General features: G+C 48.7%; 5 protein-coding genes across 12 annotated transcripts in view; 2 read left to right on the top strand and 3 right to left on the bottom strand.

The window, feature by feature from the left end:
* Positions 1 to 234: 234 nt before the first annotated feature.
* Positions 235 to 2,394, bottom strand: LOC121442936 (probable UDP-sugar transporter protein SLC35A4). Its single transcript, XM_041644577.1, has one exon. It carries the CDS (start codon positions 2,010 to 2,012, stop codon positions 1,038 to 1,040), a length of 975 nt encoding a protein of 324 aa, XP_041500511.1. The 5' UTR covers positions 2,013 to 2,394; the 3' UTR covers positions 235 to 1,037.
* On the bottom strand, positions 2,391 to 4,250 carry LOC121442938 (SLC35A4 upstream open reading frame protein). The gene is made up of 3 exons (XM_041644580.1): positions 4,234 to 4,250; positions 3,235 to 3,333; positions 2,391 to 2,588 (listed from the first exon to the last, which is right to left on the bottom strand). The coding sequence occupies exons 1-3, from the start codon at positions 4,246 to 4,248 to the stop codon at positions 2,391 to 2,393; spliced, it is 312 nt and encodes a 103-aa protein (XP_041500514.1). The 5' UTR covers positions 4,249 to 4,250.
* On the top strand, positions 4,250 to 12,107 carry LOC121442935 (amyloid-beta A4 precursor protein-binding family B member 3). The gene is made up of 13 exons (XM_041644576.1): positions 4,250 to 4,842; positions 5,125 to 5,288; positions 5,375 to 5,451; positions 6,153 to 6,213; positions 6,386 to 6,532; positions 6,650 to 6,777; positions 7,023 to 7,028; positions 7,169 to 7,283; positions 7,374 to 7,458; positions 7,856 to 7,939; positions 8,204 to 8,319; positions 8,452 to 8,643; positions 10,955 to 12,107. Exons 1-13 carry the CDS (start codon positions 4,794 to 4,796, stop codon positions 11,189 to 11,191), a joined length of 1,461 nt encoding a protein of 486 aa, XP_041500510.1. The 5' UTR covers positions 4,250 to 4,793; the 3' UTR covers positions 11,192 to 12,107.
* A 17-nt stretch (positions 12,108 to 12,124) lies between these two features.
* Positions 12,125 to 15,851, top strand: LOC121442937 (steroid receptor RNA activator 1). Of its 2 annotated transcripts, none has more exons than XM_041644579.1 (5): positions 12,125 to 12,295; positions 12,414 to 12,539; positions 14,204 to 14,406; positions 15,030 to 15,035; positions 15,282 to 15,851. In XM_041644579.1, exons 1-5 carry the CDS (start codon positions 12,229 to 12,231, stop codon positions 15,345 to 15,347), a joined length of 468 nt encoding a protein of 155 aa, XP_041500513.1. In that variant the 5' UTR covers positions 12,125 to 12,228; the 3' UTR covers positions 15,348 to 15,851. The 2 variants fall into 2 exon arrangements, with proteins under 2 accessions (XP_041500513.1, XP_041500512.1); XM_041644578.1 differs by having other exon boundaries at positions 15,030 to 15,138.
* Positions 15,852 to 17,028: 1,177 nt separating this feature from the next.
* Positions 17,029 to 17,460, bottom strand: part of LOC121442933 (ankyrin repeat and KH domain-containing protein 1-like) — a 115,896-nt gene continuing 115,464 nt past the window's right edge. For all 7 annotated transcript variants that reach the window (XM_041644564.1, XM_041644566.1, XM_041644567.1 and 4 more), the window contains one exon: positions 17,029 to 17,346. In XM_041644564.1, the coding sequence (XP_041500498.1) occupies positions 17,343 to 17,346 (4 nt within the window). In that variant the 3' untranslated portion in view covers positions 17,029 to 17,342. The remainder of the gene's footprint in view (positions 17,347 to 17,460) is intronic.

The raw sequence follows: 17,460 nt of genomic DNA, 5'->3' as shown, positions 1-17,460 counted from the left end.
CCTCATTAACTACCCCTCTTCCACAGGTGAACCGCTTATCGTCACTTGAGGCAATTTCCTGTTAGCGTTTCTTGAAACTCTTGGGAACACTGGACTGCTTGGATTACGAATTGGCACATTTTAGCCCATTTCATTTACTGCAGGTTTTCAAGTGAGAACTTTTCCCTACAGAGAAGGTAACTGAGACATAGGCTACCCTCAGGGAACTCACACCATAAAACGCAGAAAACAGAGAACAAGCACAACTGTGAGAGGCTGTAGGAAGAACCCTACACCCTCAACACTTTATTAAGACCTTATTGCTTAAGTAGTTAGACACTGATCAGCTATGAACGTTTTCTGTACCTGGTCCCTGGTTACTCTGCAGAGCCTTCCGTGGCTGTTGGGAGGTGGAATACCTCTAGGAGGGGGAACGAGTGGGAAAAACAGTACCTCCTAGGTGTCTTAGAGGTCAAGTGGGCTTCAGCGGGGCCCTTGAGTTAGCACAGGGGTCAGGAGTGTAGGTTTAAGCCAGGGCCCAGGGGCAACGTTTCCTGAGATGAACAAACCCCAGCCCCCTCTGACCTTTCCAGAATAATGGCTGGGAAAGAGGAGCAGCACTGTGGAGAGGGCAAACTAAGAATCCCTTATGTGGATACCATGCTGGGCCAGAGCAGCCAGCACCAAGCTTCAGGGCAGGGGTCTTCAGGAGTGACCACAGCAGGCAAGAAGAGCAAACTTAAGTAGCCATGTGCATGCAGGACGAGGCAGGGTTCCTCAAGGACAGGATGCCCGGGCTTGGGTTTGGAGCTCCCAGTTCTTTAGTATGAAGGAATATAGGGGTGTGGTTAGGCGCTTCCTTAACCAAGCCCACTCTTTATACCTCCTAGGGGTAACGCTCACCTCCCTGAACATCCAAAGGTCACAGCTACCTTAGTGTTTCTTACAAGGCACTTGTTACAGGGCTGCTGGGCAGGGTGTGGTGGTAAGATAGGAGGTGGTCTGGTGGTTGCATCTAATCTACACAGCCACAAGTGGGCGTGGGGGCGGCCAAGGCCTTAGGGGCTACTGTAGTACAAGCACACAGCCAGGCCAATGAGCAGCGTGGCCAGGAAGAAGATGGCTGTAAGCTGGAGCTGCAGCAGCACTGCTGAAAGCACAGCATTGACCACCAGGGAGCAGGACACGACGAAGAGGCGCGTGATGCTGCTGCCGTGCTTCATGACAGCAGACATGAGCAGTCCATTTACCGCCTGGTTCAGCACCACCAGCACTGCCCACCCAGAGAAACCCTCTAGGAAGCCCGGGCCGGGGCCACTGCCAGCATATAGCCCAAGGTTCAGGATCACCCCGAAAGTGTAGAGGAAGAGGTTCTGAAGAGCCAAGGGCAGCCGCTGTCGCTTCATGATCAGCTCTGTGTACACCGAGGACAAGCCGGAGATGAGGCAGTATAAGAGGAGGAGCAGAAGTCCCAGGGGAGTGATATGCAAGGGCATGGCATGGGATCCGGCTGCTGACGAAGGTCCAGGAAGGGTGCTCACGGGTTCCTGAAAGCCACCCGACGCATAGCAGGCTCCTGCAGCCATCAGCAGCAGCAGTGCCAACCCCTGCCGTGCAGAGAGGCGACGCCCAAGGCAGAGGCAGTACAACAGAGCTGTGCTTCCAATCTTGAGATTGCTCAGCACCTGGTAGGTGCTGGGGTCCATGTAACGCTGCAGATAGATCACCAGGTTGTTGTTGGCGCCATAGAGCAGGGCTGACAGGGCAAAAGGGGCAGCCTGGCGCCAGGGTGCTGTGCCCTGGGGCCATGTCTGCCAGCCCATCAGGAGGGAGAAGGCGCACAGCAGTAGTTTGGTCAGCTCAGTGAGCAACACAGCTGAGGAGGGCCGGAAGGGCACTCGGCCATCCACATGGCACAGGGCTAGGAATGGTGCATGGGCACCATACATGGCAGTGGACAGGAATAGCATCAGGGTCCAGCGAGCCCGTCTTGGACGGGCTAGGCCTGGCACACCCCCATCTTCTACACTCATGGCCTACACCAGACCCTGGGTGGCCTGTGTAGCTAGCAAGCGACAGAGGGACAGGGAGGCATCTGAAGGAAATCGAGTGCAGAATGGTGGTGCATCACCAGAGAGAATACTGAACGTCAGGGTCAGGTGCACGCTCCACAGTTAGGGCTTGAACCCATAGTTTTGGGGTTAGTCCCATGGAACTAGGGGGGGAAGGAGTGCAGGGTGCAGGCTGACCAAGCACTGTCCACTCTCCGCAGGAGGACAAACAAGGATGAAAGAGACAGGTCAGCTGGAGACAGCAAATGAACAATGGCAGGGGAAGCCAGACAGAGTGCCTGTGATAGAAAGGCCTCTACCTGCAGGCCCAACACGCCCATCCTGCCTTCCCCAAAGGGTCTAGTCGGGCCCCTTTCGTAGTGACCTAAAGTAGTTCTTCAGGGTCTTCTCCACGTTGGGTACAGCATATGACTGAGCTACATAGATGCCAGTGCAAGTCCCCACTGCGAAGCCCAATACTGCGGATGCCCTCAGTTTGGCTACCACATAGCCTGCCAGGAATCCCTTGAGGAACGGGGAGGACAAGAGCGAGCCATCCTGCAGGGAAAAACACAGAAGGAAATCAGGTGTGCTCTCCTCTTTAAGCTGGGCTTAGTTAGAGCATTCGACTGTTGCCCGTCTTCACTGCCGACAGCTACGCTCTTTTCTCCAAGGATATCTCAAAATTCTGGAGCCAGAAAAAGAATATCAGAGACCCAAGCACACAATACCAGACTCCGAGAGGGGTCTACCCAGAATGCCATTCACCTAGAATGCAAGAGAGGCTTCTGAGGAACCCGAGTCCTGCCTGTTCCTCCAGTTCCATTTCCCAGCATGGTCGCTGATGACACAAACTACCCTTCTCCTGCTTCATGTTCACCATGCTGCTCATCACCAAGGTTTGTCTGTGCTGTACCTGGAATGCCCCCACCCCAACCTCACCTATTGAACACCTATTTAAGATCTCAGCTTAAGTGCTATTTTTTCCCTCCCCTGCTGGTTTTGAGATAGGCTCTCTTGTGTGTAGCACTGGCTGGCCTACAATCCTCTATGTAGTCCAGGTTGGCCTTGAACTTGCCTGCACCACAATGCCCAGTTCCAGTTTTTTTTTCTCAGGGAGACTTTCATTGAGCCCTCAATGTCCATTCGCTAAACTAAAATTCTACGTGCTATTCAACATTCCCAAGAGCAACTGGGCCCTTACCTGGCTCACGCCACTGTGGACTTCATCCTCCACACGCTGCTGGAGGCGCTCCAGCTGGTTTTTGAGAAATGTCAGGTCCTTAAGCTTTGGCAGAGAATCCTAGGACAAGGGAGAGGCTGGCTCCAGCAGACTTGACCCAGTCCCATGCCCTGCTCAATTTTATCAGAAGCTAGGAACTAGGTGAGCTGTGGGAGGGATGATGGGAAGAACCAAATAAATCTCTTCCTACAACACCTTCCTGAGGCAGCAGTGATGAAGGAAGGCAGACACTGAAAAGCAAAACACTCCCGTGGGGGCCGGGTGGTGACAGATGGAACGTGCATGAGGAACTTATAATGACTTCCACAGAATCTCAGGGCAGAGGCACTTCTATTTAGCTTTAGGAAGGAAACACTATTGGCTGAAGTTCAAGCTTGCTGAAAATGGCCATTAGCCTGCTTTCGTTGCTGTGTCCCAGTACCTGACAGAGAAACTGGCAGGCTAGGAATAAATCTGTGGGTGATGCTGGGCTTCTGGACCAGCTGGGAATAAAATAACAGGTTGAAGCAGTTTCCCGTACAATTCGAGGCTAACCTGCTATCTGCTCAGGTCATTTCATACTGAATGAGAATACACGAATATGTGGCGAACATGTGTCAGCAGGAGGGTGGCTACAAGACTCGGTCTGGTGGCAAGTCCGTAGGAAGCAGGAAGCGTTTGAGTGAGGGCGGTGGTAAGGGTGGAATGGAAATGCTGTCTCTGTAAGGGAGACTTCAGGGGCGAGGAAACGGCCCGAATGAGCACTGCTACATAGTGAATATATTTGAATGTGTGCTCCGAATTAGGCACCGTGTCAGTCCCGGGAAGAGCAGCTTTTCGCCTAAAGCCCCCTACTGTTTAGGCAGTTGACAGGAACCCAGGGGAAAAACAAGAATTATCTCCGTCGTTTCTGCTCAAATCTATAAAGGTTAAGGAATTTGAAAACCACGCCGACCGAAGCACCCGTGGATTTCAACTCACCTTGTCATCCGCCATCTTCCCCGCCGAACTTGTTGCGCATGCGCAGCCCCGCCTCCGTGTGTCAGAGGTTACCTCCAACTCTACTGAGGGTAGAGGCACTTCCGGGGCATTTCGGTAAAAGGCGTGGCGTTTTTTCCCTATTACTCTAGGCTGTGCTCAGGCACGGCCACTGGATCCCTCCCGTCTGGTCCTGGGCCGTGTACGCGGGCGGGCAAAGGTCGGGACGTGATGATCTCATGCTCCACGCGATGATGTCATCCGCGCCCTGGTGCACACAGGACACGTTCTCGCCGGTCCTCCGCCGTCCGAGGAACTCCTAGTTGCCTACGGGTGCGGGGTTCATAGTGTCGGTGCACTTCGTAGGGCACACGCACCGAGACGCGCGAGGACTCGGCGACCCGGACGCCGCGGCGCCTGCAGCTCAGGCCCGCCTCTGCCCTTCCCCAAGGCCGGCCCAATCTCGCCCCGTTGGCCCGGCGGTCTCCGGCGCAGAGGCTGGGCTAGGGGGCCCTGCAGCTCCGGAGGTCGCCGTGGGCTAAGAGCGCAGGCTGTCATAGGCTATGTTGGGCAAGGATTATATGCTGGCCATCATTCTGGTCAACTGCGATGGTGCGCACCGAGGGTCCGGTTGGGAGGACCAAAAGCTGAGGGGATTATTAGGGGTAAAGGAAGGCTACCCGAAGCTTAAACATGGGGTGGAGGTGGGTGGCATCTCGGGAACGAGAACCAGGGGATAAGGAAACACTGATCCTTGCATGTGCTGTCTTTACGACTGGGGAGTTGACGTCTAAGTTTAGGGCTGTCTCCTCTGGGATGGAGCGAGGGTTATGACAGAATCGTTGGGAACTCACGAGTAATGTGGCCCCTTGATTTAACCCCTTGTTCCTATAGATGACTTGTGGGGGGACCAAAATCTGGAGGGGGAGACAGGATTACCCCCTGGCTGGAGAAAGATCCGTGATGCTGCAGGCACTTATTATTGGCATGTACCCAGCGGCAGCACTCAGTGGCAGCGCCCAACCTGGGAACTAGGAGGTGCAGAGGACCCAGGAACGGTAGGTGGAACGTGGGGGGGGGGGGGTGTCTGAGCTCATGTGTGCACCTAGGCCTGCTGCTACACTGACTAATCTCTATTCCATAGAGGACGGAGGGGATTTGGGAACTGCGACCCCCCAAGGGGAGATCCTTCTCCAGCCTGGACAGTTCATTGAACCGGAGGTAACAGGGGTGGCCCAGGCCAAATGAAAGCCTTGTGGTTATCGTGGCACTCAAAAGAATGAAGCTGGACCCACAGTTTCCTGTTTTGTTTTTTTTTTTGTTTTGTTTTATTTATTTTTTTTTTTTTTGAGACGGTCTCAGATTTCACTGTGTATGTAGCCATAACTGACCTGGAACTCACACAGTAGATACCGTGCCTGTCTTCACAATTTGCTTTTAAACTGTAGTTCTGGACTCTGGGGCTCTATTTGTGCTTGGCTTTTCCATGTTCTTGACGGTTGTGTATTTTGATTTTTGTCTGTTGCAAGTCCTTATCATTAGGTCTATGTTTTGTGTCCTCTGTCCTGACCCATCATGTTCTAGTGGACTCCATCCGTTCGCTTCAGTTTTTTGGGGGTGGGTGGGAGGATTCCTATTTTGTGTTCTACAGTCTCTTGTTCTAGTTTGAGGCTTTTGTCCACACTTTTAATTCATATCCGTATTTATTTTAGTTTATGCCTGTGTCTTGTGTACTGGGTTTCTTCAAATTTTGAACTGTACTTGGTTAACCATATTCTGGGGCCTGCTTTTTCTGGGTTTGCATTTGTGGTGCTATATTTTGGGTCTTGTCCCAGATTCTGTGCTGGATCAAGTAGGCTAGGTTTCACTATTGGCCCTAACGTAGGAATCCTAATCCTTTTACTGGCTGTCATTTGTTCCAGTAACTCTCTGACATGGTATGGTGAAGATTCCTATGTCCGGAGCCTGGAGCCAGGAGCTAAGGTAGTGATTGAAGCTGATGGCCAGTTTCAAGGGAAAGATCAGGGGTTGAATTATTCAATGAGTGGGTTGATTAAGTATAAAGAATAGGACGACCGGAGTTGATGTGGATGGGTCCTGTGTCACCCGTCATGCCACTCCACAGCTTGTCACTTCTTTTTCCCCATCTTGTCAGTGCTTTGCAGTCCGCTCTCTGGGCTGGGTAGAGGTGCCTGAGGAGGACCTGGCACCAGGGAAGAGTAGTATTGCTGTCAATAACTGTATCCAGCAGCTGGCCCAGACTCGCAACCGGAGCCAGCCCCATGATGGTGCCTGGGGTGAGGTGAGTTGTCTGATTTCTTCAGGGGTTCACCTTATGGCTCAGCGGAGGTAGGTTTTCCGTAAATTGCTTGTTTGCCATGTTAGCCACCTTCATCTGCCAACACTCTGTCCTTGGCAGGGCCAGAACATGTTGATGATCCTGAAGAAAGATGCCATGAGCCTGGTGAATCCCCTGGACCACAGTTTGATCCATTGTCAGCCTCTGGTTCACATCCGTGTCTGGGGTGTGGGCAGCTCCAAGGGCCGGTGAGGACTTCTGTGTTCCCCCGAGCAAGAATTGCATCACCCTTCCCCCTTGCAGGCTGCCATCCCCACTGATGCTGAACCCTTGGACACAGATCTCTGATGTGGACCCAGCATGACCTTCCCTGCCTGGTTCAGTCCTGGTTGGGGTGGGTGGGCCCATGGGCCCAGCACAGCAGGGACAGATGGGGGAGAGGCTGAGAGGCTGGGCTGATTTTATCCTGTGCTCCCACATGCTTCTGGAACAGTGACAGGTATGTGACAACTAGATACTCTGAGCCCTGTCCCTGGCTTCCCCATTCCAACTGTGCCATATCTTTAGCTTAACTTTAGAAGTTTCTTATAGGCACTTAGAAGCCCCTGGCCTAAATAGTCTTATCCCTGCCCTTGCTAGGGACTTTGCCTTTGTTGCGGGTGACAAAGACAGCTGTATGCTCAAGTGTCATGTGTTTCGCTGTGATGTGCCTGCAAAGGCCATTGCAAGTGCTCTACAGGGGCTCTGTGCACAGGTGAGGGCCAGTGGTGGCCAGGGAATATGGAGTTGGGTTAGGGTGGGCTTGGCTTTCTGTGTACCTCATGCTGGCTGTGCTGTATTTTAGATCTTGTCGGAGAGGGTAGGAGTCAGTGGAGAAGCTGCTTGCTGTTCCCCAGATCCTATTTCCCCTGAAGACTTACCAAGGCAAGGTATGGGGAAGGGCTCGCTGCATTGCAACATCAGGCTGCTTTAGTGAGAGATGGAGGTGGTACGGGGGTGGGGTTCCTGGTGAGTTGGCTTCTTCCTGGAGAGTCTAGATCCAAGAATCCAAAGCAGTGAATTGAAGGTGCATCTACAGGCTCTCCTTTACTAGCCTCAGCTCTAGCTTGAGTCCTGGCATATTCATTAGGGTGCGGAAGTGAGGCATGGGGAGGCATGGTGTAATCCTAGCACTTGGAAGGCAGAGATAGGAAGACTGTCACAAGTTCCAGGCCAGCCAGAGCTGGTTACATAGTAAAACTTACACATAGTGGTGTAGTCCACAGCAAGGGAAGGGGCAACTGAGTTTCTGTGCTAGATTGGTGCTTGATATGATATGTGTTTCAGTGGAGTTGCTGGATGCAGTGAGCCAGGCTGCTCAGAAATACGAGGCACTGTACATGGGGACCCTACCAGTCAACAAAGCCATGGGTAAGGACTAAGGGGACTGATGGCTCCGGTGTGTTAGGAAAGAGAGTATGGGTGAGGTGAGAGCTACATTGTATTGAGTCTTAGAGTTTTTGCATTACCTTATATAATTTGGGATATACCCATTCTTCCAACTCAGAATTCCAAGCTCAGCCCCAGCTCTTCTTTTCCCATCTTTCTGAATCCCAAGTTAATGAAAGGGTCCTAGAAACTCTCTGTACACCCTTTCTATCCAAGCCAGACAGCACAGTAGGCATGTCTCCTCAGGTATGGATGTGCTGAATGAGGCCATTGGTACCCTCACTGCCCGCGGGGACCAGAAAACCTGGGTTCCTGCTATGCTCAGTGTGTCTGACTCTCTGATGACTGCGCATTCCATTCAGGTACCGCGGGAGGGTGAAGTTTGGGGCTTTGGAGGGTAAGCAGGCATGTTGAGGTGGGGGTGTGTGTCTTTACTGGAAGTATTGGGTCTGGCAATTGCTTAACTATGTAGTGATTAGGCTTTGTGTGGGCAGGCAGAGGCTAGTGCAGAGGAAGAACCATTGTGGCAGTGCCCTGTGCGTCTTGTGACCTTTATTGGTGTTGGCCGTGATCCACACACCTTTGGCCTCATCGCTGACCTTGGTTGTCAGAGATTCCAGTGTGCAGCCTTCTGGTGCCAGCCTCATGCTGGGGGACTTTCTGAAGCTGTGCAAGCTGCCTGTATGGTGAGTTAGGGATGGAGTGGGAATAGGAGAGGTTTTCCTTGTAGCCACTCTGTATTATGGAATGGGTTCAAGATGGGCAGCTCCACTTAAATCACAACCCAGTGATCCCAGGGCCAAATTTGGTTCACAAGCATATCTGGCTCTTAATGCTGTTTTTGCTAAGTTTTGTGTTGGTTACCAACATTTAATAATCTAGGGCATTTTGTATAATAATTGCTATTTCTGATTTTTTTTTTTTTGGTTTTTCAAGACAGGGTTTCTGTGTGTCGCTTTGTTGCCTGCCCTGGAACTAGCTCTTGTAGTCCAGGCTGGCCTTGAACTCACAGAGATCCTCCTGCCTCTGCCTCTTGAGTGCTGGGATTAAAGGCGTGTGCCACCACCATCTGGCTTATTTCTGATTTCTTAAAGTATGGGGAATACTAATACCATGTACACACATATACAAACACTCATGGACACACTTTCCTTAAAAGTTTCAGCATGCAAGTGAAGGTGTGCTATACAAAGTGGGCACCATTACTGATTTTTTTTTGTTTGTTTTTCGAGACAGGGTTTCTCTGTGGTTTTGGAGCCTGTCCTGGAACTAGCTCTTGTAGACCAGGCTGGTCTCGAACTCACAGAGATCCGCCTGCCTCTGCCTCCCGAGTGCTGGGATTAAAGGCGTGTGCCACCACCGCCCGGCACCATTACTGATTTAATATACTTCTTGGTGTATGTGGGTGTTTGAATGAAGGATGCTTAAGCTACATTAATTCAGTTCACTTGTTCATTCAACAAATGAGTATCTACAGGGTCCAACCAATGTAATTAATCCTAAAAAGTCATTGCTATAGAAGGCATATATAGCCTTTGCCATCACAGAATGAAGCAGAAACACATCAGAAGCAAGTTACATTACCGCATGATGGAGATGCTTCCTCACCTGTAGGGGGAAAAGAAAAGACACCCAAAGAAGTGTGCCAGGTGAAGAGACAGGGCAGATATACCAGAGAAACTCAGGAATGGACGTGAGAGACGTGTTTAGTGGGTTAGAGTCCCTGAGAAATGTGGTGTGCGTGGCCTGCAAGAGGATGCAGTGATAGCACAACAAGAATGACAGAGCAGATCGTGAAAACCTTAGATTAGTCTGGGCCACTGAAGACAGTAAAGTGAGATCTGCAGATTTTACCCACTTACGCTGCAGTGCAGGTACACAAGAGGAGGTAGGAAGGCTGAGTAATTAGTATCTGCTTGGAGTAATTTAAATAACTAAGAGTTTGATTGGGACAGTTATTTTGGGGATGGGTTGGGTTTGTAGACTTTCTCTTCACTAGAGGGTCTGTTTTGCCAGATACTGTTACAGAACACTGAGAGATGGAGGATAGTCTCTTGTGGTAGGTGTAGTTAAGAGTGCAAGCTTTGACCAGGTGGTGGTGGCACACAACTTTAATCCCAGCACTTGGGAGGCAGAGACAGGAGGATGTTTGTGAGTTCGAGGCCAGCCTGGTCTACAAGAGCTAGTTCCAGGACATCAACCAAAGCTACACAGAGAAACCTTATCTCGGGGGGAAAAAAAGGAGTGTAAACTTTGGCTAGATAGTTGGTATTGCATGCCTTTTTAATCCCAGCACTCAAGAGGCAAGAGGCAGGTGAATCTCTGAGTTTTGAGGCCAGCCTGGTCTACAGAGTGAGTTCCAGGATAGCCAAGGCTGCAGAGAAACCATGTCTCATAAAAAACAAGATCAACCAACCAAAAAAACACAAAAAAATGCAAGCTTTGCAGCTTGACAGACTTACATTTGAATGCCAGATATAACATTTTCTGTTTGTGCGACCCTAGACCAGTGGTTCTCAATCTTCCTCATGCGACAGTCTTTTAATATAGTTCCTCATGTTGTGGTGACCCCCCCAACCATAAAGTGATTTTGTTGCTACTTCATAACTAATTTTGCTACTGCTATGAATCGTTATGTAAATATTATTTTAAATGTAAATAAAATCTGTTATGCAGGACATCTGGTATGTGATCCCCCACAGGTTGAGAACCACTGCCTTAGACAAGTCATTTATCTCTGAACCTTGGTATCTTCATTTGCAAGATGAGTAAAGCAACACCTCATGAATAACTTAGGTTAAATTAAATTATCACACAAAGCACGTAACATAGTGTCTAGCTTTCCTTAAGTACTCAGTAAATGTTGAGCTTTATGTTTTTGTTTTTGAGCTACATGGGAATGCTGGACAGAATTCTTGGCCAGTTACCTGCCTTACAGAAGCTTTCAGGTGTCCAAGGGCAGAAAACTGGATGTTCACATACTCCCCTTCTTCCTAGGTTCAATACCAGAAGTGTCTGGTGGCCTCAGCAGCTCGGGGTAAGGCCTGGAGTGTCCAGGCCCGTGCCCGCCTTCGGCTCAAGCGGACCAGTTCCATGGACTCCCCTGGTGGCCCCTTGCCTCCCCCACTACTCAAAGGAGGGGTTGGTGGTGCTGGGGCAGCTCCTCGAAAGCGGGGCGTCTTCTCATTTCTTGATGCCTTCAGGCTAAAACCTTCTCTTCTCCATATGTCCTAAACTGATCTTAGAGGGTTGGGGAAGGAGGCTTTACACTCCTCCAGTTCCCAGGGTTCTGTAGCCTCTCACCTTCCTGCCTATCCCCGATCCTTGCCTACCCTCTATTTATTACCAAGTTTCTTGTTAATATGGATGACTGAGAGGCCCTGCACTATAACTTAGGCCCCTGGCACCCTTTTCCTTGGGTCCTTTTGTTCCTTGCCCCTGTCCAACCCTGGACAATTGGCTCTACCTCAGCAACTTTATAGCAGAATCAGCGCAAATAAAAATCCCTCAGTGACCTCACTAGTTGTGAGTATATTAGACGTGGGATAAGGTTGGGGACCATCAGCTTGTGTGAGGTGGGTATGTATGCTTGGTGTTGTTGACTGCCTTTAGTCACACGGGGCATGGTGCATATTGGAAATGTGACTGCATTCATTCAGCAAACAATTTACGAGATTTTCTGTGCCAGATATTAAAGTAGGCCTATTAGGATTCCTTCTGAGACTTTCTGAGGTGAAACAACCAAATAGGTAAGCAGAAGATACCAGGAACTACCAGAGGGTTGTGGGAGCTCAGCTGAGACTTGTCCAAGGCATTTCAGAAGACTTCTGAAGAGTCGACATATTTGTGTATTGAAGAAGTTCTTCTTAGTGAGCCTAGAGAAAATAAAAATTGTGCAGGCAGTCTATTGATAAGCGAGCTTCCAGAGGTTGATGTGATTAGATCCAGCAGGTACTTCTGGTGAATTTGCGCCTGAGAGCAAACTAGGAGATGTTAGAAAAACCTACCTGTTTGGTGCTCCTTGACAAAGTCTCCATCCAGATCATCTTTTTTTGTTTGGTTTTTCGAGACAGCGTTTCTCTGTAGCTTTGGAGCCTGTCCTGGAACTAGCTCTTGTAGTAAACTAGCTCTTGTAGACCAGGCCAGCCTGCCTCTGCCACCGCCTGGCTCAGCCAGTTGTCTTTTAAGGAATTGGTGCCTGCTCTCTAGGCAGCCCCTCAAGTACCACCAGGCAACTAGCTGGACTGAGTGAGTAAGCTACCGCCCCGGAAATGACGCGCTGCCCCGCTGGCACTGGCGGCGCGGAAGTAGCGATGGCGGAGCTTTACGTGAAGCCGGGTGAGCAAGCTGGGTGGGCTGGCTGTGGGTACTCGGCCCGAACTCTGACTCCCCCTGACCCCAAAGTAACCTCCGTTGGGTGCCCGGTCACCTTTCACACACTTCCTTGCCTTCGCAGGCAACAAGGAACGCGGCTGGAACGACCCTCCGCAGTTCTCTTATGGGCTGCAGACTCAGACTGGTGGACCCAAACGCACGCCCCTTACTAAGAGGGTCGCGGCCCCGCAGGATGGATCCCCTAGAGGTGTGTAAGGGCCGTGGGCGGAATCCTGTACGGAAAGATGGTGTCCGTGATAAACCTGTCCCATCGACCTGTTTCCTCTCCCAAGGGAGAGGAGTGGGCTTGGGAGCCAGTAAGAGGCTCAGCGCAGGCGCTTTTCGAGCCTGTTTTTTCTGCTGCCCTGGTCAGTAAATGGTATGTTGGACAAAAGGACTACGCTCACTCAGACTGTTTTCAGATATTCCTTGCCCAGATCTCTTCCCACGATCCTACTATGATCTTTGTGTTATAAACTTCTCAGACTTTGTATTACTTACTCATTTGCTTAATTAGTATTTACTGAGTACTTGTCAAGCTAGAGCCAGGAACAGTTTGAGTGCAAACTAAAACATAGTGAACAAGCTAAAAGGTCTTGGTGGGGACTCTGCAGAGAAGCACGTTTCCAGGTAACCTGTCCTGGGGGCTATTTAAGTAAACACGGAAATGTGACTAAAAGGTGCAAAAGTATTTCAAGCACAATAAACAGGTAAGTGCAAACTCTCTGAGAGGAGAACAACTTTGCCAGGTTCAGAAACTGAAGTAGAGTGCTTCAAAAAAGATTTTTTTTTTTTTAAATGGAGTGTTGCAAGATAGGTTTGCAGGTGGTGGTATGCTATATTTGATAAGAAAAAGAAATTTAAGGGGTTTTGAAAGCAAACAGTAAAGTCCATCTGTACGTTCATCATGGGATGACAGAGTAAAGGCCAAGAAGTGATCATAATGGAGAAAAGAAATAGGCATAGGAGGGAAGCCTAAAGAAGGGCTGGACTACAAAGTACGAGTGGAGAGATGCCCTCCACTTACTCCAACAGGAGCAAGGACTTTTTGCGGAAGGAAGGTGGCCCCAACGGGTAGATTAAAAGGACCAGTGGAGAGTTCCTGAGCTGGGCATGGTGGTGTATGTCTATGGTCTCAGTATTCAGAAAGCCTAGGCAAGAGGAGTGCCACAAGTTTGATGCCCGCCTGTGCTAGAGTGTAACCCTGTCTCAAACAGCAAAAAAAAAAAAAATCCCACTTGATGGCTTTATCAGTGAAATAAGGCATGGCCAGAAATAGGAAAAGGAAGTATTTACAGAAAGTGAAGTTTACAGATGTGAAAATGCTTATTTTTTTTGGTTTCTTGAGACAGGGTTTCCCAGTAGCTATGGAGCCAGTCCTGGAGCTGTCTCTGTAAACCAAACTAGCCTCAAACTCAGAGATCTGCCTTCCTCTGCATTCTGAATGCTGGAATTAAAAGTTTGTGCCACCACTACCCTGCGAAAATGTTTTACTTTTTTTTTTATTGAGCTATACATTTTTCTCTACTCCCCTCCCGTCCTTCCCTTTCCCCTTCAAAAATGTTTATTTTTGAAGAGTAGAGAAATGCAGTTTTCTTTACCCTTTAAAAATCTGTCAGTGAAAAGTGTTCGATTATATGGGGGACTGGAGAAATGTCTCAGTGGTTAAGAGTACTTGCTGTCTAGAGGATTTGAGCTTGGTTCCCAACATGCTTTGGTTTAATCAATAAAATTGGGCAGTAAGAGGTAAGAGATGAAGAACTGTGTTCAGATTTCATAGTTGATTAAACATTGTGAACAAAGAGAAATGGGAATAAAATGATCATTGGAGGGTACTAAGCCTTGTTGCTTGATCCAGTTTGAACATTTCAGCCCCAACTTCAGAAACATCTGGACCACCTCCAGTGGGTCATCCACCTCCTTCAAGTAAGGCTTCAAGGCCTCCACCTATGGGGACTTGTCCTGCTACTGGTGTGGAACCCCCAACTTCCCCAGTCACTGAGTCTGAGGTTCCACTGGAAGATGTACTGCGACCTCTGGAACAGGCGTTGGAGGACTGCCGTGGCTACACAAAGGTAGGCCCTGGTACTTCCAGGAGTGGAAAGGACTTCTATCCAATGAAGTATGGTTCTTAAAAACAGCACTTCTGATGGGACCTTAAGGAATCTCTCAAAATTTTCCAGGGAAATGGACATCGATGTCAGAGGGATTCTCAGGACTTTTGAAGGACCATCTAGCAACAGAGGCTTTATGGGAATGAGTTGTATTTAACTCCTATTAGTGTTAATAAACCTATTTATTTTTGTAACTTGAGGCCATTCATAATGTACTCGGTTGTTTTTGTGCTGTCTGGGAGAGAAAGAGAAGCTTTGTATGAAGGTTTCTTCAGCCCTCTAGAGATAAAGGATTGAAGAAAGGGGATGCAGCGTGGTAGTACCACCTTTGGCCATGTTTTCCTTATTTGAACAGTAACCTTAAGATGAGTCTCTAAGGGGCTGAGGAGGCACTGAAAAGTTAAAATTCTTGTCATGTTTGTCTTTTGTCTTTGGAGGAGATCCATAGGTTTCATTTTATTTTTAGTGGGGGACTTCTATCCTTTGGGTAAAGGAATATGAACTCTAAAATGACCAAGAGTCAAACTCCTGAGCCAGAGAATTCACATAATGGCAGCACTGAGTTGGATCGGTTTCTGTCTCAGAAACAGGTGCATGACGATATCAGCCGACGCTTGGCACTGCTTCAGGAACAGTGGGCTGGAGGGAAGTTGTCAATACCTGTAAAGAAGAGGATGGTACTACTAGTGCAAGGTATGGGTGGGGTCATTTATCCTCCCATTGATGGCTGAACTGACAGGTGAAAAGGTTTTTACTTATTGGGAGGGAAGGAATGGAAAACATGAATATTACTTCCAAGTGCCAATATTACTTGCTCAAGCCCTGTCTCTCCTCAGAACTTTTACACCACCAGTGGGATGCAGCAGATGACATTCACCGCTCACTCATGGTTGACCATGTGACTGAGGTCAGTCAGTGGATGGTGGGAGTTAAAAGGTTAATTGCAGAAAAGAGGAGTCTGTCTTCAGAGGAGGCCAAAGAAGAGACATCTACAATGGCACCTGAGAACCAGACAGTACCAGGCTTCCAACAGTCTTCATAATCCTGGGGCCTCCCCAGACTCACTCAAATGATCTATGCCTCGGTGTGGAAGGCCTCTTCTCGCTTGGGTCCCATTACCACCAGGGAGACAATTGTGTTGGGCCTGACCAAAGATCCTACCTGGGCCACTTGCAAGATAACTTGTTACTCATAATATGTATATTTCAATAAAAATCTCAATGGTGGGAAGTGGGTAGGAAAGGTGAGCCATTCTGATGCCAGACTGGTTCTTTCTGGTGTCAGTTTCCCTGCTCCATGAATACTATTCCTTGTTCCATTCATCAAGAAGGGCCTTGCCGGGCATAGCCATATTGCTACCTGCTTTTCTCAAAATTAGACTGAAAAGCACATTTTTTTGTAACATAGCACAGTGTTGTTGGCTATTTTCATTTCAGCCTAAGAATAGACTCAAATAGCTAGAAACTTTCTGGTCAGTAGAGACCATGCCCTTTGCTGTATTCTTGGTGTATTGTTTTTACAATCAGTGATTGGGGTTGTTTCTGCTGTTTAAACTGAAGGAGAAAAAGACCAGATGCCTGCATTTCTTTTGGGTGTAGTAGCACACACTTATGGTCCTAATATTTGAGACTAGAGGCAGGAAGAGGAGTTCAAGGTTACCCTGCACTTATGTATTGAGTTTGAATCCACTTTAAGCTGTGTTGAGATTCTGTTTCAACAACAAAGATTAGATTACTGATATCTGAGGTCAAGATTATCTGGTTTACTAAACAGAGGCAAACAAAGGTTTACTAAATGAGGCAAACAAGGTGTTGCCTCATTTTTGTTTCAGTGTAAGCCCTAGTCCTTTTTGTTTTTGTTGAGACAGGGTTTCTCTGTGTAGCCACCAATAACCTGGAACTTGTTCTGTAAACCAGGCTGGCCTTGAACTCAGAGTTCTGTCTGCCTCTAAAATGCTGGGATTAAAGGTGTGTGCCACCATCACCAGGCTAGTCTTTTAGATTTATTTATGTATATGAGTGCTCTGTCCACATATATGCCTTCACACACAGAAGAGGGCATCAAATCCCATTATAGAAAGTTGTGAGATATTTTTGGTTGTTGGGACTTGAACTCAGGAGCAACCAGTGCTCTTAACTGCTGAGCTATTTCTCCAGCACCCTTCTCCCAATCTTTTCTAACACTTTTTTTTTTTAAAAAAAGAAATAGCTGGGACCAGAAATGTACTGGTGATTATGCTGAGAAGAAAGATGCAAGGTTTCCAGAATTGAACTGATTGGTACTTAAGAGATAGGAAGCAGAAGAAAAGGCAGGGGAGAAACTGAGGTGGGTGTTAGCTGAAACAGCATCTCTTCTAGGAGTGCACATTACAAATGGATGGGGGTTGGGGGCCCTCACTTCCTGGAAAGGCTCAGCTGTTGTGCTTTATGACCTAGCAACTCTAGCAGTTTTCTCTCACAGCCTGCCTCAAGCCCTAAATGCTGCAAGAAGGGGGCCATTGAGAGCTGGGAACAGACTTGGGCCTGCTGGGTCTCTCAGCTGTATAGCTGAGAGTTCAGCACTGAGAACACTGGAGTCATGGCATTTCGTTGAATGTTTACTAAGCAGCCAGAAGGTGACATATTCTGTTCCCCAGTGCCAGCTCTGAGGGCCAGGGTTTGGGAGGAATATGTATAAACCAGAGAAAGTTGAGGCCTTGGCAAGTGTCCACTACTATCCCTGGTCCAGCTGCCTCAGAACTAAAGGAAACCCAGAATCAACAAGTCTCTCTTCCAGACTAGATGAGGCCAGCTGCCCTTGAATACCCTAGCAGAGGTGGCGGCAACAGTGGCATGAGAGATCCGTAACTCCACACAGGTCATCTTGCACTGGATTACATGTCCATTTCAAATTGTTCGTCATCTAGGGAGAGAAGTCAAGAGAACAGTTACTCACTTAAGTGTTTGTAAGCCCAGTTAGCACAGGAACCCCTCTTGGAATTGAGCCCCAACTCTACTTTACAAAGGCATTTAATTG

Source organism: Microtus oregoni, unplaced genomic scaffold (assembly GCF_018167655.1).
Source record: "Microtus oregoni isolate MIOR12 unplaced genomic scaffold, Mior012 000098F_ref0000018, whole genome shotgun sequence".
Lineage (NCBI taxonomy): Eukaryota > Metazoa > Chordata > Mammalia > Rodentia > Cricetidae > Microtus > Microtus oregoni.
This window is presented reverse-complemented; position numbering and strand designations above follow the sequence as displayed.